General features: G+C 41.3%; 1 protein-coding gene across 11 annotated transcripts in view; it reads right to left on the bottom strand.

Moving 5' to 3' along the window:
* Positions 1-61: 61 nt before the first annotated feature.
* The window catches only part of fgd4a (FYVE, RhoGEF and PH domain containing 4a), a 47,709-nt gene continuing 26,826 nt past the window's right edge, over positions 62-20,944 (bottom strand). For 5 of the 11 annotated variants that reach the window (XM_046393392.1, XM_046393396.1, XM_046393395.1 and 2 more), the window contains 16 exons: positions 12,685-12,837; positions 11,413-11,620; positions 8,530-8,932; positions 6,445-6,534; positions 5,896-6,041; positions 5,571-5,727; positions 5,268-5,406; positions 5,112-5,170; positions 4,881-5,027; positions 4,316-4,488; positions 3,965-3,995; positions 3,785-3,865; positions 3,567-3,692; positions 2,785-2,922; positions 2,506-2,646; positions 62-2,411 (listed from right to left, as the gene is read on the bottom strand). In XM_046393392.1, the coding sequence (XP_046249348.1) occupies positions 2,145-2,411; positions 2,506-2,646; positions 2,785-2,922; positions 3,567-3,692; positions 3,785-3,865; positions 3,965-3,995; positions 4,316-4,488; positions 4,881-5,027; positions 5,112-5,170; positions 5,268-5,406; positions 5,571-5,727; positions 5,896-6,041; positions 6,445-6,534; positions 8,530-8,932; positions 11,413-11,620; positions 12,685-12,837 (2,459 nt within the window). In that variant the 3' untranslated portion in view covers positions 62-2,144. Of the gene's footprint in view, positions 2,412-2,505; positions 2,647-2,784; positions 2,923-3,566; positions 3,693-3,784; positions 3,866-3,964; positions 3,996-4,315; positions 4,489-4,880; positions 5,028-5,111; positions 5,171-5,267; positions 5,407-5,570; positions 5,728-5,895; positions 6,042-6,444; positions 6,535-8,529; positions 8,933-9,624; positions 10,799-10,827; positions 11,391-11,412; positions 11,621-12,684; positions 12,838-16,253; positions 16,697-17,647; positions 18,675-20,944 lie in introns of those variants that run through there. The other 6 variants (XM_046393401.1, XM_046393398.1, XM_046393397.1 and 3 more) reach the window with 6 other exon arrangements.

Below are 20,944 nucleotides of genomic sequence, written 5' to 3'. Positions count from 1 at the left end.
TGGTAACACATAGGAGTTCAAGCAGTAATATGACATTATAAACAAGCTAGATGCACATAAATCATATTTAATCTGGTTTTATTTCTTTGAAGGTACACTTTATAAGACTGTAAAGTGCGCAGATTCTCAGACCTTTGGGGAAGAGGATGAGAGCACTCAAAAAAATCTGGATATACATTCAGATCTTACAGCTAGGAACGTTTTGTGCTCTTGTTTTTTTTTTTTTTGTTTTTTTTTGTTTTTTTTAAATCTTCAACAATGAGGAGGGGAAAGAGTTCAGGGTGGGTGAGACTCACATGAGCACCAGCATCGAGTGGAGGGTGTGTGTGTGTGTGTATACATGTGTGAATGAACACGGTCCTTCCAGCTCTATGACCGGTCGCTGTCACGCTGAACAACCAAGCTTGACAAGTTAGTGGAAAAATCATCTGCTCTCGGGGAAAAAAATAACATCTACCTACTGCACTTCTTAGTTGACAGTGAGGGAACGACTTTGTGCTACTTTTAACAGGTCATGCTTTTCATACTCCATAAATTACTTTAAATAATAAAATTAATTACAGCATTAAAACACATTTACATTTCTGGCACCAGCTTTGCTATATCCGTGATTGTGCTGCATTTGCATCTAAATTGAGAACCCTGCCACACAAGGACAATGATGATCCTGAAGGTCCTGTCCTCCAGGTGGACGAGCATCTACCTTTCACCCTCAGCGCTGTCCAGGCCACAGGGGTTTTTCTGACAGCATGAACAGATTATTAACATCATTACATTCTTTCCATTCATGTAGTTTTACCTTTAAAAGGCCACTCCACTGATTTCACACATGATGGTCAGATTACCTGTCTTGAAGGGTACGACTCAAGCCAAGAAAACAGTTGTGTAATGGCATCTGGGGCTCTGCTGGGAGCTTTCTAAAGTGTGAAAAAATAATCCATGATGATGACATCACCACAGCATCATCTTTAGTTCGGCTTGAGATTTAAAATATATTACAGAAAATGTCGTGATTAGCAGGCAGGGCAGATCTAATGTATGTAGGTATTTGCATTATGGTAGGATTCTGGATTTCTGACTTAGTTCATCCTGACCTCTGCTGCTTCAATTTTTTCGTTTGTAAAAACCTGCCTTGCAGCTATCTAAACTTTATGGAAGAGCAATGCTGAATTGGTGGAGTCCCCTGTTGAATATCTATGGTTTCCACTGTGGACAATGTTGAAAAATCAATGAGCATGAAGGATTTGTTGTAATAATGGAGTTATAGGATACTTGCATCAATGTGATGAAGCAGTTGCTAAGTATTTCTTAAACTGGATAGGCCAAAAAAATTTCACATTTGGTGAATTTAATGGTTTTGCAATCATTTTTTTGTTTTTGTTTTTTTTTTTTCCAACCGATGGCAAAGAGACATTGTGCTTCTAGACTGGTGATGAATTTTCACTGAGGGATGAGAGAATGAGATGAGACCATCATGATCAAACTACATGATCATTTTCTCAGACTGAAACCATCTTCTCAAGCGAAGAAGAGCAGGAATACTGTAAATACTTTATATCATACTTAGATGCATTCTATATTATTAAAAGGTTTGAACTAGTTTCTGTACATGAAAACGCACATGTTCCTTTTTGAAAAGAAAACAGCAAACCATTTATACTGTACAGGTACAGATAGTTGAGTTACAGCACCAGCAGACTGAGTTTGCACTGTCCTCTTGCTTCGAATCACATCCTGTACAGGGTACTGCTGAAGTCTGTGGTTGTCCACTGGCTCAAGGGGAGCTGACACAGGTTAAGAGTCTATGAAGACTAAGTTTGAGCTGTCCTAAATAGTGCCTGTTTGAGGGGAGTCAATCAACCCTGAGACCCCTTTGATCTAGTGTGGATTGTATCACATGTCCTTTAGTAGTCCAGCTCTAGTAGAAGTTCATGTGTGGGTTTATGAGAAAATCTAAGAAGAATCCAGGGATCAACAGAGTGGCAAAGGAAGGCAGCTTATCCAGCACTGATTTTTCCCACTTTGTCTTTAAGATTCAGATTTAAGGACAGCATTTAGAGTGTGCAGTTATATTTCAGGCGTGTAGCATACAACTGGACATTTTGTCTTTCTTGAGCAATCCCAAAGGCAGTTTGTTTGCATCCTTATGTGCTATCACTGCCAGCTTCTTGTGTGTTGTTGTTGTCCATGTTGGCACTGCCACAGTTGGTCTGAGGACATTCTGGTATCTCTCCTGTCACTGCCACTCGAATCACCTTTAGCCAGCGCTGTTTAAGCTCTTCACTCTCAGCAGCAAAGTTGTGGATGGACTTGGACTGAGAAAGGCGGAAGCTAGCTGGAGGGTCGGTGGGCCGGGTGCTGTCATCGACAGAGTAGCCCAGGAGGGGGATAGTACACTGGGCCCTCACGTCCTGCGGAGAGTAGTCATGAATTGTAATGTGACTAGGTGGATATTACAGTGACATGTGTAATCACATTTTTCGCTGCTTGTTGTTTCTGTTTTACCTGTGGAGCTCCGTAGAGATAGAGCACCAGACTCTCCTTCTCAGGGATGACGCACCATACCTTCTGCCAGGGTTTGTTCTTCTCACAGTACTGCAGGAAGCCACACATGATGCTACTGCCTGTGAACTGCGCTGCCTCGATCTGCACGGGAGACCACCGCAAATTAGTACAAAATGCCACTTCAGAAGTGATCAAATGTCAAATATCTCTTTAATTAGAAAATAATGATGGAGGATCCCAGCATGAGTATTTTTGAATGTATTAAAACATCCTCTTCACCTCCAGGATGCCCTTCTTCTTGCCCTCAGTTATCCTTTCTCCGGTCAGGATGGAGAAGCAGTCTCTGCAGACTTTATTTGTCTTGTTGCCATCATATTCCAGTGCCACCTTATTGTCTGAACACTTCCAGCACACCACCTTTAATAAAGGACAAAAAAAGAATCTTTGTCACTCTCACAGTTAAAATACAGCACATTCTTACCAAAACAATCACTACTATTTGCAAAGAAGTATCCTTTAGCATTTGGAGCACTTAATTTTGTATGCCTAGTGCTAGCTAGTGGACACTGTTAATATTTTATAATATATAATTTTATTGGGAAATAATCTGAGGGGCATTTTTCCTGTGATGGGTTGTAGACAATACATGAGGAGGGATGATGTGCAAACAGCCCTTGCAGGACTCAAAACTGGTGGACATTTCTGTTACAATGTTGACTTCTTAGAGCTCTAAAAATACAGGAATTCTTTAGGAGGAAAGTGTGACTCTGTCATGGATGATCATTCTTAGACCCTGACTGAAAGCCCACATATTAACCATAATTCTCCAAAAATTCATAGCTTTGGGTTAAAAATTAAGGAGTGGGTGTTTCATTCGAGGGTGGGGGCAAAAAAGTAATCAGGGTTGAAAAACATGAATTCTTGGTGTTTAAAATCAACATTTTCTCACATTTCTCACACCAAATTTATGAAAAGGTTCCCTGTTGTACAATCCTCTTGGATGTTCTCTCATCCACCCACTGTACATGCATGCATAAGGCGACACCGTCATGATGACTTACGTAGCCGCAGGCTCTGCAGTGGTGTCTCCGCCGTGTCAGAGCATTGAAGGGCTCTTTGCACTTCATACACATTGTCACTTCATTGTCGCGGATCCATCGTGGGGCACGCTTCCCCAGCTCTGCCTTCTACATTCAGATGAAAACACAAACTCAGTATGACGATGCAGAAAGGTGTCGGCAGTTCAACAGGGCGTGTACAACTCTGATGCGACACTCACCGACACTTCCTCCACGTCTTTCAACGCGTTCTTGAACGACTCATTCTTTTGCTGGAAGATCTCAATGGTCTCCTGGAAGGCCTGAAGAGAAAAAGAAAATCAAAAGCATGTGTGACTCACTGCACATGACCTTCAAACACATATAATCAAATATGAAAATAATGCAGAGACTGTGTGTACCTTAATCCAGTCTGCCTTGTCCTGCTCTGAGCTGAGGAGTGAAAATAAAGACAAAATTAGCCCTGAAACACTGAAAATGTATAAACCTTAACTTTAAGGTTGTCTTGCTGTTCCTCTCCAAGTTACAGCAACGTAGCACTTAGCTGTGGTCAAAGTGTTTATTTAGAGATTTACAGGATTTAAATATATGCTCATTCAGATAGTCTTCCATATATACATGAAATTATACTGTATGTGGTACAAATTACATACAATTATATACTTCCATGTGGGAGGGGTTGGAATGTTTTTTCTTTTTCTTTTAAATGAGCTCTTACTGCATTGTATGTGAAATTTCTGCATAAAATGTACCTGGCCTGTAGCTCCAATGTCCTTTCCTTCCCTGACACCTGGAAAGTATGGGGGTAGTCCTCGTTGGTTGTTTCCAGGACCTTCATGCCGTCGATGCCAATCCGCGTCCTCACTGTGTACTTTGCCCCCCCCAGGCTGAATTTGGGCACGCAGTACAACAGCATGTTGTTGAACTGGCAACAAAAGAAACACAGAATGTTGTACTGATGGCAGAACATATATGAGCACAGATCAGCGCTACTCTAGTTTGGGTGTCTTGCATTGTTTTCTTGCCTGCTGTGTGTAAGACTGCCCGTCTTACACACAGCAGGCAATCTGAATTGCACAAATGGGAGATACTGAGCCTGAAGCTAATAAGAAACAGCCAGAACGTAATCACATCAACCAGCAATCTTAGTAATTGAGAGATCAGTTCATGTGTCCCCAGTGTATCCTCACACTTGCTTGAAATGATTCACTTGTTTCAATTGTCTTGTGCAGACTAAGTCTCGCCACAGCATATTTCCCTGCAGCGTCCTTCATTAGATAAGAAAGTGTTATTGAATTGCTCGACAGTTTCTCTCACCAGGAAGAGGTATCGCTCCATGGCTGAGGTGTTCCTGGCTGCCAGCTTTAAGATGTGGCCCTCTTTGATGAACTCATTAGAGGGGTTAACAATGTCCTCCTCCTCACCCACCATCTCATATATCTCGAGCAGTTTCTTCAGATTCTCCTAAATTAGGATAGGATATTTCTTTTAGTTGGATGTTGAATGCGTCGAGGAGATTGTCTCTTGGTTTAAAGCATCTGTACTTACAGATTTTCGTATAGCGCTGTTAGAGTGAGTAGCTGCAGTGGCGATAATTTCCAAAGATTCTGGAAAAAAAAAAAGAAGGGATGGCTTACTTTAATGTAGGCTGAATGAAAGAAAACTGACTTCATGGAGAGGGGAATTTTACAAATATCAACTTACTCTCTGCATCTCGTCGGTCGGAGTCATCCTGAGGCAGCTTCTTTAGATAGTCTTTAAGCAGCATCTCGTAGCGAGGAATTCTCTGCACAGGCTCCAGCATGTGATGCTGAAGTGTCAGGGATCCACAGACTTCTTGACTCTGTCGGGACATAACAAAACAAAACAAAAAAACATTCTAAATTTTGTAGCATATTTGTGTAGGTGAAATATTCTTATCCAGCTCTGACCCCATTAGATATTGGCAGAAACAATAACCTCTTAATAAAATAACTTTTTTGCAAACTGGTTTTATGTTAGCAGTACCTGTATCTCCTGAATGATGGCCTTGAATTGAGGCGAACGATCAGTCCATTGTTTAAGCAGCTCCATGGCCTTTTCGAAATTCTTCACATACTCTGCGTACATCTTGAGGAAGGGTGTGAGTTTCTGCAAGATGTCTCCAACGCGAGGTGTGGACGCCCTGCAAATGTATTTAGTACATTTAAAGAATTCTGGCACCACTTCATCAGCAGCTGCAACACCACCTTGATCATCAGCGTTTGAGTGCTGGTTTCAGCGCAGACAGACAAAGTTTGATACAAAACTCTGTTGTGTTCATTATCATTTTTAATTACAGGCTGAAGCTCACCATTCTCCCATGCGTTTCTCCAGATCTGGAAGCAGAAACTGGCTGTGAAAGGCATTGATGGAGGAGATGTTGGAGAAGATGTTCTTCACTACCTCCACAGGGAATGTCCCTTTATTTGCCTCCTCCATTAGCTTAGCAAAGAATACCTGAAGAGCCAACAGAGAACTGATGAGTGACAAATAACTGAAATTCAGTAAATTCAGTCTCACTTGAAGGCACACTGAAATAAAATATATTTGGAAATTCAGCTGACCTTGCCTGTGACATGCACAAGGGCACACACCAATCACAAACTGTGAAGTATTGTAATTTTATACTTATATACATTCCATCCAATTTATATTTATTCTTATTTTCAATTCTGTAAATAGTTACTATTGTGAGCCAGTGCAACGTAATTTCATTTCTGTTGTATAGTTCTGAATGACAATAAAAGTCTATTATATTCTTGTTGTTCAGCAGGTTTCTCTTCTGTGTAATGTTAACTTTTCATAATGTGATGTGGTCAAAAAAACAGAAGTGACTTGGAGCTTTCACCAAGTTCCTCACCTGGTCCAGAAGGTTAAGTCGCGCCACGTAGGCCTTCTCTGTATGCAAGAGCTCACTGGCGATCTTAAACAGCTTCTGTTCATTTGTCTCCTGGAAACAGAAAGTACATTCCTGTGAGTTTTTACATGTGTGGTGATCTTCAATAATTGTAATGAGTCAGTGAAGTGTGAAAGTGAACTCATTCTGTGGTGCCAGAGAGAAAGAAGCACAGTCACACAGTCACAGTGTTCATAATGACCAATTTCCAGTCTAATACTTCTCTAATGATGAGTAATTGGTATTGTCATCTCAGACTTAAAGGAAAATGGACCCTTTTAAGCTTTTTAAACACAGGGACTGGTGTTTAACTGAGCTGAGAATAATGCAAAAGTGTGGGACAAACTGTCTCTAGTGCATGAATTTGATCTCATTATTCATTCCCACATTACTGTAATTTCTTTCCTGTTGCTCTGCAAGTTCCTGTTTGTTTCAGGTCACTGATTAAAGCCTTTATTCACACCACACGCTGCTCTTTTTAAAACAGCCATCAGAGTAAGATGAGCTGAGGAACAACATGCTGCATTACTGCATTTTCTGCATTTAAATAAGAAAGCATTCATCGTAAATTGTACCTTTATTGTACAGACACAGGACTTGTGTTGGACTCAGCAGCATGTAGCACAGATGTGTGTGCTCATAGATGGTGGGCTGGGCTGTAGCATAGCAGAGGCTCTCAGAACAGGAAATGAAATTATAGAATAAGGGAAATGACACTAAATCGAACATGAACATGTCGAACAAGCTTTGTGTGAGAGGCCATTCAGTATGACAAACAAGAACTGTAGCCTCTTAATCTACTTTAAACAACATTACACACATGCACACCAGTATGATGAAATGTGGCATGCCAGGACAGTTTACCACCACAGTGACCCTGCAACTGTGCATAACTGCAAGAAGGCAGTATCTTCCTCTCAAGAAAACATTTTTTATTCCAGGCAAACTATGCCTCAGAATAAAAAGAACACAACTAAAACAATGTAGTTTGATGATATAGTGAAACAGCATGGGATCATGGGAGTTGTCTCCCTGTCTATCTGATGTGACTGAGGCAGAAATATTCACAGACCAGGTAATGTTTTAGGGTTTTATTCACATTATGTTTAGTTGCATTTGTCAAATTCTTGCCTCACTCCCTCACTCTCTCCAAGAAGTTATAGTGACAGGTGACTAAATGAAACACACCCAGATCTTGATGAGTTTGAACATCATTGGAAACATTTGGGATAATACAAGAACAGAACTCAACAAAATACGACAAAGGTTTAGTCGTTTCATATACCTGTAAGTAAGATTTAGAAATGTAGGACCTACACCGACATTAAAGTTTTTTTGTTTTATTGGTACCTCTACTGAAGACAAAAGGCACACATAAACACCAATAAACTGGCTAAAGTGCTGTTTTATATCACCCAACACAAAGAGAAGACAAATGGCATGCTAACTCAAGAAATCCAACAAGTGGAACAAAGGCACTCGAATTTAACACAGATCAGCAAATGCCTTTCTTAAAAGTAAGTATGTGTAGTAAAAATAATAAGAATGATAATGATAATAAAACAAAAAGCAAAAATTGAGTCCATTACCAAAGTTACAATGAAAATGTGTGTTGCTCTCCCATGCCACAGACACTGTATGGTTGTTTTTAGCAGAGAGAAGACTGGAGATTGATCTGAACCTCAGATATTTATAATGTGTAGACAACAGCAGGCTCCCACAGGGGAGGCCAAACTCAGCTGCTCAAGCGTTCGACATCTGCTGAGCCTTTGCAGATAATAACTCCTCTGTGACACACACACACAGCGTTGTAACTCTAGCCGCAGTGTTCGAGTAACCTGGAGTCGAATTAGTTCAGAAGATTTAATTCTACTGAAAGCCCAGAACTCAAATAAGTGCTGATGGTTTGTCTGTCTGAGACCACAGAGTCAGAGCAACAAGACAGCGCTTGTCAGGCTCTAAATACGTGTTAAAAAAAGATGCAAATACACACAGAAGTTGGGTGCAAGGACAAGAACGTGAAATATCAACCAGCGGACATGTACTTACCTTATGGTCTTCCATCTTGTGCTGATTTTCTGTTTGAGACCCACTGTCCTCATTCTCTGTATGGCCTTCTGTAGCAGTCCTGTCTGTGTGTGGAGGTGAATGATCATCACTCTGTACTGTGCTCCCGTCCCCCATATCTCCATTAACCAGCCCGGCAGTCTCTATTCTCACACTTCCATTGTTCCTCTCCTGTTTGACCTCCTTCCCCTTGTCCTCCATCTGTGCTATCACCCCGTTAGATGCTGGCTTGTGTGCATCCTGCTTTTCTGCTGGTACGGAGGAATGGTTCTCCTGAATCTCGCCAGTCTCAGTCTGCTTCTGGAGGGCACGGTGAGCTGGGCTGCAGTTGGACGATTTGCTGATCTGTTTGAGTGGTGAGCCGTCTTTCTTGTTGTCTGTATTGCTGGAGGAACAGAGGAAAAGGCGAAGGAGGAAGTCTGTCAGTACAGCAAGAGCACAGAGAGAGTTTACTAACAAAAAATAAAAAAAAAAAAGGAGAGAAAGCAGGAGAAAAGATTACAGGAAACTGTTCGGTAGCTGCTCAAAGCCAGCACGCTGATCAGGGAGAGACGATGGTAAGCATAGAGCTTTTGCGTCTGAGTGTGAAAGTTAAAAATAAAACTGTGGAGATGTAAAACTTCTTTCAGTCTTATGAGCTGCTGAGAGCTGTAGTGCAGAGGAAGCGCGCGTGTGTGTGTGTGTGTGTGTGTGTGTGTATGTGAGAGGTACAGTAATGAGGAGGACAGAAGGAGGGGGAGAGGTACAGCACTACTCCCCAGAGATGGATCCTGTCCTACTTCCATAGAGAACCCACATCATATTATGTGCTGTAACATCTCTTCCACTCTCTGCTTGAACATGAATGAAATGGGAAAAACAGTTTGCACAAGATCGTTTAAAATACAGCACAGAAATGGAAGCTAGATTAACACACACACACATACACACACTCGCATGCATGTACAATATCACCATTCATGTGCTCGACATCCTGTACCAGCAGTCAGTCCAGCTGTTTCCCTGTAAATTAGCCCCCCCAGTGTTACAGCAGGCAGAAGCCAACAGTTGTGTCTTAGCTCAGTTTGCTAATCTTACCTCTGTGTTGTGAAAATCACTCCGAATCAGATGTAGGAAAAAGTTCTCGCACTTGGGGAATTACCATTTCTAACTGTGTTTAAACAAGAGATTGTATGTCTGCAGTTAATCCTCCAGTGATGCACCCGTCACACAGGTGACTTTTAGCATCAGCGTCGCTTACTGTAGCACCAGCCGTAACTGTCCGACAGAAACAGGAAGTATGTATAAATAGAGGAACAACGGGCTGGTGAAACGCTGCACAAATGAATCACTTCTGGACTGTCGGCCACCTGAGGGGTTTGTATGTGCAGCAATACCCCTCAGAGGAAGATTGAATAACAATTAGTCAGGTATTGTTTAATAGCACTGCACAGTCTGTAAAACGAAACGTCACCTTTACTGTGTAGGTAGGTGCACACAGCATTTCCTCTTTGGTTATAAATACTTATAAATAGCACAGTAAGTGTTCCAGTGCCTGACGGTGTTTTAAAAATAGGTCGAACTAGACAAGTATTAAGTACAGCTTCACTTGCCATGTGCCAGTCCGTTAAGGTGCCTTTAAGGCAGCCAAGCGCCATGTGAACCAGATTAGTACATTAGTGGGCTAATTCTCTTCTGGGAAGCTGCAGGCCTTTTTCTTTTTTTCTGTTCCAGGGACACCAGAGGGCTAATGCCAACGGCCCCCGCAGAGTCTGAATGGAAAAGATACACCCGTTTGCTCTGATTAACCTCACTTCAATGCTAGAAAATGTGATGAAGGGTGTGGGATTGATGCTTGGATTTTTCTCTAAATCCATTTCCAGAGATCCAGGCCAGAGATGAGTCAGAATGCATTGCTACAGACTGAGGATACTAAGTGAAATCCTAATGGGCATGCCACTGCTGCAGACTGAATATTCAGGGCTCTACTGTATGAGCGGTTGGAACAAGGGCACCATTGTTGTGCTTCTCACCAACGGGCCTCACTTTACAAGACTGAGACTACAATGAAAACTTACAGGACTTTGAACAGAACAAGATTTAATGTCCAAAAACGGGGGAAACATTTGTAAGACTTGTAGATACTTATTCCTTATAAGTACTTATTCCTGAATTTGAATGAGTAAATTCAGCTGGGAAAACTTTGTGTAAAAGTACAGCCAATAGATTACTTAAATCAGCTCACTGAGGCAACGAGATCAAAGTAAGACATTAAAGTTGAGATAGTCGAAGAGATCCTACCTCATTCTCCTGGGCTTCATCTCGCAGCACTGAATCCTGTCCCACAACTGAATGAGGAGCTGTGTTTCCCCATCGCTGTACAAATCTCCTTTCATCCCCCTGCTAACGCTTGGCTTGTGGAGCACGGGCTAATCTTGGCTTGTTCTGTCTACACCTCTTGTCTGCGCTACCATCAATGAATCAGCCTGGAGACTTTGATCGAGGGACTTCTGCTTTTCATACTTGAAATAACTGGCATAGGAAACATTAGGAAAGACGAAGTTTTCCGTCACCGTGATTACAACACCCTGAATGAGGTCGTTTTTTTGACAGGAGCTGTGAAGTGATGTAGTTATCCAACCGTTTGTCATGGTAAACATTCCTCTCACAGACTGTGATCAGTGAAATTTCTTGAAGGTGATACTGAAGTGTCACTTTCACTGGACAGTGTTACACAGTGAGCACCTCCTCATACAAACCCTCCCGTCCTATACTCTGCACAGCTTTTTAACAGCATATGCTTTCCTGACAGTTTGTCCTTTGTGATGGGGAACCACACACACACATACACACACACACAAAGACACACACCACCAGGGCCCCTACCTGTTCTCCTCAAAACGGCTGATAAGGTCTGAGACTTTGGAGTGTTTGTCCCGGACTTTTTCTCGGTTCGCAACCCCTCTTCCTCTTCCTCCTCCTCTTCCTCCTCCACCCTCCTCCATGCCCAGTCTAAGCTGTGGTCTCTGGATGCAACTCAGCGGGGACGAGAGCTCCGTCACCGGGCTCTGGAGATGTAGTGGCTTTGGAGGCACTGCAGACAAGACAGAGGAAACGTTAAAATATTAGTGGCTATCTTTGATGATGGTAGATGCAGATGCTTGCCATGATTTGCTCTCATCAGAGAATATGTCGCTGCAATGTGAATTTGGACCTGAAGGGGGTGGTATAGGCCACCGTAACCGACACCACACACAGGACACTGAACTACACGAAACATTGTAAAAAAAACAAACAATAAAAGGACCTGATCAGCACAGTGTGACTGAGTATCACATAAGATATGTTGGGAATTGGAGTTCCTGCATTACTAACAGCAGCAGAAAGAATGGAGCTCTGTGTCTTATCTGCAGTGAATGATTTACACAGCTTAAATAAAACAGGAACGAGGCAAAGGGTTCACTGATCTTAGGACAGCTCATACAACTCTTCCTGTTTCACTCTCCCTGTGGTGATCTGACCTTGTGTAGGGCCATATATTAAACTATATAAAACTTTGTGCTACTTTGTACTCCTTCTCTACTACATGTCAGAGGAAAATACTGTACTCCACTACAATTATTTGTCAGCCTTTTAATTTCATTTTTTTTTACAAACCAAACAAAGGGTAGATTAATGGAGAAAACAGTTATAGTAAGGAATAAGTAACAATTTAAACGCAGGACTGTGGCTTTTAATGCAATATTTCTACAGTGTGGTGTCAATACTCTTGCTTAAGTGAAGGAGTTGAATACTTCCTCCACCACTGGTACACTGAAAACCCTCAGGCTTGGCTGAATTTACAGAAGTGAAGGAGTTGAATACTTCCTCCACCACTGGTACACTGAAAACCCTCAGGCTTGGCTGAATTTACAGAAGTGAAGGAGTTGAATACTTCCTCCACCACTGGTACACTGAAAACCCTCAGGCTTGGCTGAATTTACAGAGTATCCAGTGTTTCTAGAGAAGTACATAATAGCAGGAGAAAAGTCACTCTAAAGCCATTAAAGTGTGCATGCTGACTTCACAAGTGAATCACAGACTGATACTATTGTGTGCACTGACCCTCCCTCCACTGTGCAGTGTTTGGCTGAATTGTTGTGACCTGTCATTATGTACCTTCTGGTTTGGATCGCAACTGAGCCCTGCTGCCAGGGCCTCTTCCATTGACCCCTCCCCTGCTCTTATTACTGGTCCCACCGCTTGCCCGACTCAGACACGCCTGCACGCTGGGTGAATTACTCTGCTCGTACGCCGGGCTACTGCCCAGAGCTGAAGGACACAGAGAGGGAGACAGAGAGAGAGCATGCCCATTACAACAAGAACATCACAACAACTCTTCTTCACAAATTAAACAACAGGCAAAATTCATTTTAATCACAAAATACTGCAGGCGCATGTCCACTGTTAGAAGTTCCTGTGTTACAGATGATGGTACTTAAGTACCAGTACATCACAATGGCATATTGTTAGATGCATTTTCAATATGCAGGCACCAATACTGATATAGTTTCTGACATAAAGCAAGTGGCTGAATCTGCTAAATCAATGCAGACAAACAGTCAGAGAGGCAGAGGTCTAGAAAGCTAAAGTCACAGTCTCTTTCTGTGCAGCAATTCAGTTTTACTCTGAAGGCTATGCAGTACTATTTAAAACAAGATAAACAGATACATCCTCCTGTATCTCATCCCCACCTACAATCACAGAATATTTACACACTAGGAATACTGTATAAAATCATTGCTGCAAATACGTTTATGATAAACAGCCGAAGGTTAAATATGAGAGAAAGTCAGACAGTCCAGTTGATTATCCAGCCAATGATCCATTTGAGGTTCATCTCCGGTGTGGCTTTAACCCAACCAGCTGGCCACAGATGGTACAACGTCAGTGTTTAGGCAGAGCTGGCAAGCTGATTTAATGGAGCGACTGGCAGTGTTTACAGTAACCTAAATCTACCGCTGTGTGACCTGACAGCACACACACGTACATGCATGCATGTGAAACACCTATACTTAGACGTCTAGCCCAGTAAGACAAATTCCCATATATGGTACTAAATTGCTAGTATGTGCTCTCATTACTTTACGAGCTATTAGTTCATTAGTTTCCATTTAAGGTTGTCACTTAGATGGGTGTTTGTGTTTTAACAAGCAGCACTGATGTATGGCTTGGTGGCAGAAATCAATGTAAATTTGCACTTGGCTAACTTGTATGGATAAACAGTGCGTGTAGTGGAATAGCTTTAGAGTGAAGTTTAAAGAATTCAGACTTACACTCGTGCAAAAATACCAATTACTTTTTTGTTTACGCTTTCACTCATGAACATCTGTAGTACAAAGACAGAAAAGTGTGGTTCTCTATTATAGTAATACGGAAAAAGACATTTTCCATATCTTTAATATAAATCATTGACAAAAGATCTTAAGTCATTAATGGACCTGGTTTTATGTTCAAACTAAAACACCTGCACATTGTTAAACAAGATATCTCTTTCAGAAACCACATCTGCAACTATTTTAATAGTCAATTTATTGTTTAAGCAGTTTTTCAAGTAATAACACAAGGCTTTAAAGTCATATGCTGCAGCAGCTCTGTGAGGCTTTGAGCGGTTAATGTCTGTATACTCATAAGGAATTATCGAAATCCTAACATGACCAAGTGCAATATTCAATTCACAGGATTGTTTGTTGATGAAGGTAAAAATATGTCACAATATACATTATGAATGAAGCTAAGTGGTGCTTCTTAGATGCAGAGGCCTACAAATCATATTCTCCAAATATAAGGGACACACTCTGCAACAATCACATCATCATCAAAATGAATGCAAACATTAAATGCAAACATTCCTGCTAAAATTGTGATGCATATTGCATTTTTTTTTGTATAATGTTCAGCTCTACATGTTAACATGCTGACAATGATGCTAGCATGCTGATGCCCAGTATGTATTCTGGTAAGAATAATAAGTTTGGTAATCATTTAAGTGCAATAATGGCAAACATTTTGTAAGTCCACCCACTCAGTTTCACAGCTTTTCTTTTAATTTGCGTATCTGTGGTAGAGCCTTCCAGATGCAGTTTGTTGTTACTGCTTGTAGCCCCTTATTTATTTTCCCTACAGTGATCTTTAGCTTACCAATTCTGAAACAAAAAGGGCAAAAAGCAACCACAGAATGATATAGTCATGGTTTCTATTTTTTACAGCCTGACCGTAATTAAAGACAACAGCTCTAGCAACTGTGTGACTGAAAACAGTCCCACGCTATGTTTGGGACAGCAGACTTTCTAAACATGGCCCAAAATTATAAATCAATTCTGAAGGTGGCCTCAGGAATTTCTCTTGATTACGCACTTGGCTTCTCCTTCTGGCCACATTAAGAGATCAAAAAAAACATTCAGCAAGTTATTCACCCTATTATACATGTATAACTAAAAATGAAATCTCCATCCGCAGCTTGCTCTCCAGGTAAGGCATTTATCCTGGGGGATTGCAGGAAGTCCACTCTCCAGTCCACTCACAGCCTGGCTCCATCTCATGTTATTTACTGTGTCAAATCAGTCCTGCAGCTGTAAATCAACTGTGTGATAGAGGCTCTTACTTGAACCTGAGAAAGTCATGCAGCCAATTTAAGTGGTGCTGTTCAAAATAAGAAAAGAGAGATGTAAATAAGAGATATGTCTGGAAGTGCAAATGTACTTGGCTTGGACCTGCATATTATTTTTCAACTGCATAGATGATCGTTTTGAATCAAGATCAGATCAGCTATTTTTAATTTTTTATATGAACAATCAGGGCAATGAAACACAGTCAGTTTGTTTACAGTAAAAATAGGACAAAGTACTTCCTTTCTCAGAAATGGAATGGTTGGCAGGAACTGATGCTCCTGGTCACACACTCATTCTGGCACTTTCATTAAAGCTGGTTTGGTACAAGTGACAGACAGGCATGTATAATAAATTGGTAGAAGCCAGCCACCGCCTTGGAGAAACACTTTTATTCTCCTCCTCTATCTGTGTGATGGGGGAAGTTACCCTGTTGTCAAGATTCAAGATTCAAGATAGTTTTATTTGTAATAGTAAGATGAGTAACTTTAAATAGAATAAAATAGAAACCTTATAAAAGAACAAAATTAAAGATGTACAGTATTTACATCTAAATACATCTGTACCTAAGACTTGTTGCTGTGGTTGCTAAACAGAAAAGGAGCTTCTGCTTTAATTCTACATAGCTAATATGGTTTGCATAGAAACCGAAACATTGCTGGAGTGCTGTTTCAAGCCAGGAAGTGAGGAGTTGACAAGTCAAACCGAGACTCGACCTTTGCATCGGTCCTCACTGGAGGATGTTGAAAAGTGCTGCTATGGCAACTAGCCTGTTACCTTCATAAGACTGGAACATTTGTTTCACTTCAGAGTGGACTTAGCCCAAAGGCATCTGCTTCTATCTCAATAAATCCAAAACTGCATGACCAGAGCAAGAAAATGAGAAATGTTCATGTAGAGGTTAGGTATCAGCGGCAGCATACCGAACAACCTGTGCTGGTTTGTGAGGAACCCAGCGTCTTTTGATTTCCTCAGTGTGTGAGTCTATCAATTAGAAAGAGATATGTCACATTGCAAAAACATCAGACCAGCTCAATCTTCTTTTTCAAAAAAAAAAAAAAAATCTACTTTGAGGTTTACCTGAGCTTTGTGTGTGTTGGTGTGTGGTCCATGTTGCAGTAATGCTACAGCGTTAAAGGCAACACCCCTTATCCCACGTCTACAATCCACAACCCTCGAGCTCTGCCACATCACAGCAGTAGAGGAATGAGTTCACTGCAAAGCCAGCAAAGGAAGCTGAAGGAATGTATCGGTCTACGCAAATAACTTTCTCTGCAACAAAGAAACGAAAAACAAAAAAATAAACAGTATCCAAAAATAGTGAACCATCCCAACTTGAGCCTCAAATAGTTTGGCTCAAGGGATTGCAAAGTCAGTTGGTTTGTTGTTAAACACTTTGGTCCTCCTAAGCAAAATAATATTGGATGGATTTCCATAACATTTTGTGCAATTATGGTCACCAGATGATGAATCCTAATGACTTCTGGAGTTCAGTTCCTGAACCTACTGTAGGCTACGATAAGTCTAAATGAATTTAAGTAAAAATTATTTAAAAAAAAAAAGGTATAAATTTAGAGAAAGATATTTGAAAGGCACAATTAAGTAATTAATCTGTGTGCATTAAAAAATGTTCATCCTAATATCTGCCCGACTCTGTATGGCTGTATATTTTGCAGGACTACTTTTAACAATATAAACAAGACCAAGTTTACCGTCATGCTAGAGGTTCTCCCCATGCTTCACCTACGCACAGCTTTGAGCTTAGTGCTAACAGCATCATGCTAACTTGTGACAACACAGTAAAAATGACATGCTGATGTTCAGCAGGTATAATGTTTACCAGCTTTGTTTAATGTGTTAGCGTGCTAACATTTGCTAATTAGCATTAAATACAGTTTAGACACAAACAAGTTTGGCTGACCTGGGCACTAGTACTTAGTAACACACCTGGACAAACAAAAATTTTGAGCTGATGGGGATGAGAGTGAATGAATGAATGTCTACACAGTGAGGGAATGTCAGTTCATCTTGCAGTTGTTGGGATGTTTCAGTTTTAAACGGTTTTGGTGGACCAACAGACCAGCACCGTTGCACCTAGAGCCACGCCATTAACATGACTAAAAAAATGACTTGATTTTCATCAATGCACTTTAAAACTCCACGCGAGCAGCAGTTTGCAGCAAAGTCTGACATACTGTCTTGTCCTTTGAGCACAGAAACTACGTCTTTAAAGGTGATGTGTCAGTCAATCTCCACTCAGCCTCTCAGTCGCACACTATTAAATGAACATTCAAGACATTTCTAGCATGTGCTCATGAGATCACTCCCCTGAAGCGCTGTCACCTGACAACTAGGCCTGCCTGACCAGACTTTTACATGCCTCTGTCTCAGTCCCAAAAACGCCCATTGGCAAATGTGTGCTGATACTTCAGTGTGAGAGCCCCAGGTAAAAAGGAGACAAACAAAAGACACACCTGTATGTGTGATGCATTAAGTCCTCGCCCTTTCAGCAGCTCGAGTCCCTGGGTGGAGGAGTGTCTGACACTGCTTGAAACTAAGGCTTCGTCTGCTCGCTTCGTGGGCCCATGGGCACGACATTCAGATCAGAAGGAATGTCTGAGTGGACGTGTTACAAATTCTGCTTCTTCTTAATAAATGGGATTGCATATTTAAGATTGTTTCATGTTTCCTCATGTTACACACATACTGTAACATGAGGGAAAATGAAAAAGAAAATTAGCAGAAGTTGAAGAAAGCATCCATATCCAGAATATCTCTTCAAAAATTCTTCAAAACCACACAACCCTTGATTGGCCATAAATCAGCACTGCATTATGATTGAAGCACAAAAGGGTATAAATTATAGAGTACAGTGACGTGTCTGACCCTGTTTCATGACAACGTTCTCAACTTGTTCTAGCCATTACCAAAGTGCGTTCTGCTGTGGATGAGCTAAAAATCAAAGATTGAAAAAGCACATCAAACAAGAATTGAGAGACAACCACACTCAGGAGAGGCAATCAAAGATGAATCAGACAGAGAGGGCAGAAGTGAAATATTCTCTTAAGTTAAAAATTCCCAGTGAATGAACTCACCCTGTGTTCGAGACAGGCAGGAAAAGAGTGTATCCTCAGTGAGGGACCACGCTGTGTGTGAAAGTGTGTGTGTCCCAGAAGAGCACTAAGTTTAGGCTCTATGTGATCTTCCCAGGCACCGTCTCAGCTGAGTGACTCAACTCAGCAAGGAGAAAGCAGCTTAAGACTCCTCCTTCACTCACTCTCACACACCCCCTATTTATGTGGCTTTTAACACGTACAGAGGAACACAAACTAAGTGTGCACACACAAACACATGTCCAGACGTTTGCAACACACAACTCTGTAACACACAGTAGTTGCATATTTAGATTTCAACAGCCATACACGAGGGAATATAAAATTAAGCAGCACACACAGGCCATTGTACATACAAAATTGCATGTACAAAATTAAAGTACTCTCCAGCTTACCCTAACCTGTTGATCTTATTTGTTTTAACTGATCATAAAGGAATCAAGCAAAAAAAAAAAAAAAAAAAAAAGTGTTTGCAAGTGCCACTAGTGGACGATGTACCCGCTTATATAACAGCCACACTTCTCGTTATGTCCACGCCTAGCATTGGTCAGTTAGTCTGATCAATGATTAACAAACCACAGCAAAGCAGCCTGGAGCGCCACACATCACTTCTCTCATGTGCCTGCTGAAATCTAAATGAAGCCCAAAGCCTCCAATGTATTATTTCAAACCACCATCCCAACAGTTTCTCCTCCTCAGGCACATTTCTTGTGCAAATATTTAAAACATAAAAACAAGATGACAGAGAAAAACAGCTGACAAACTGAATGAGTTGTCGTAAGTGAGTGACAAATAGTATGAACCGTGCCTCAGATAAAATCCACCAAATGTTAAAAGTGAATTTAAATCTAAATGACATAAACATATATAAAGTGAAACAAATATCCCATGAAAACACCACTTATCAACCCAAACGAAATGTACCTTTTGCAGAAGTCAGCTCAGGGAACTGCGAGTCAAGCTTCTCCATGTTCTGTTTGCAGAGCTCTGTGTCCTCTTTGAAGAGCTGATCTACACTGTTACTTATCATCTTTGACCCATCACATGGTTACAACAACACCTAACACAGGAAGCCTTAACGTAAGGCATTCTCACTGCTATGATATGACATAAATAGTTCCTGTTACCTTGCTATCTGCGAGAATGTGAAAGTTATGTGTGCACATGCTTTTTTTACATATACATACTCACACAAAGAGTGCACACACTGTCAGACACTTGCATGTGCACCGACATGCCTTATGCGTCAGCAGAGCTGGATTAGAAGGAATGACAGGTATTATTTTGGCCTCTCAGGAAACCAGTTTGGCCAGTAGAAATTCCACTCACTAAATTCCTTTGGCATTTTGCTTTATTTACAGCACTGCAGTAGCTCCCAATGATGCAGCCAACATCTGCATCCTTATTGTTAACAGGGTCTCACTGGGAGTTTCATACAGACAGTACTGACTGGTGTCACTGGTGGGGCAACACAGACCTGCAACACTTCTATTCACTGACTATGACACAGGAAATGTGTTTACAGGCGTATTACACCAAACATTTACATGCTGCTGGTCAGTAATCTGATTTTCACATTTCTGCCCTAGATTGGGAGAGATTTGATAGATTTGAACTAAATGATGGGATCTCCAATGAATTATCTAACTGCTTATTTAGAGAGACATTTATTTCAGCTGGACTTTGGATTCATTTATCTTTATCACATTTTCCTTTCCTCCCTCCATTCCACTGCAACGCCAATACGTTTCCTTCCCGAGTTCCTCAACATTTACATGCACAGGATGCATATATGGCAAAAGAAGCTTCTCCAGCAGTGCTGATCCGTTTCTTGCACTTCACTAAAGCTAAAGAAATGAGGTTACATTCAAAAGTCAAGAAAAACATTTCAGTGGTGTGCTTTACGCTTTTGATGATGTGGCTTTACTTTTGGATAAATAGCTGTCAGAAGAACAACATTTCTGAAGAATTCTAATATTGAAATGCTTTGTTGGCACATTAAAAGTGTGAAAAATACTTTTAGTAGCAGTACATGCAGTACACAGAGAAAACGTGACCCTAACTGCAGCTTTCAACCTTACTTTCACACACATAAACTAAAACATACACCACTTCACACTACTTCTCATCACAAGTGTGCATGTGTGGCTCGAACCAGACAATGTGTGGTGTGTGTGTGTGTGTGTGTGTGTGTGTGTGTGTGTGGGTGGGGGGAAAAAAGATAACCATTACCACCAGGCACGAGGGATTAGCTGTTTCTGTTCAACTACCCAGACTTTCTTCAGATTAACCCTGCCTCATCCCCTAATCCAGGGGTCAGTATGAGATTATAACCTCAGTCTGCTCCAAACCAGGAGGCGCGGGGTAACAAAAGTGTCAGGAGGTTGTGATGGAAAAAGAGGATGGAGTGTGGGGAGCTAAAAGAGGTGGGGAAAATGGAAGGTGGAGAGTGGGAATTAGAAAGTGAGAGAGAGAAAGGGACACAGATGTCCTCATTCCACAGGGTACAAAACAGGTGAGAAAAAAGCTCCAACCTTGTGAGTAGGGCAGAACAGAGAGGACACAATAAAAACAGAGACAGGCACAGAGAAAACAGGCAGATGAAAAGCTGAACTGATGGAGGAGGGGTGAAGGGATACAGCGAACAAGAAGGTACAC

This window comes from Scatophagus argus, chromosome 7 (genome assembly GCF_020382885.2).
Source record: "Scatophagus argus isolate fScaArg1 chromosome 7, fScaArg1.pri, whole genome shotgun sequence".
Taxonomy (NCBI): domain Eukaryota; kingdom Metazoa; phylum Chordata; class Actinopteri; family Scatophagidae; genus Scatophagus; species Scatophagus argus.
This window is presented reverse-complemented; position numbering and strand designations above follow the sequence as displayed.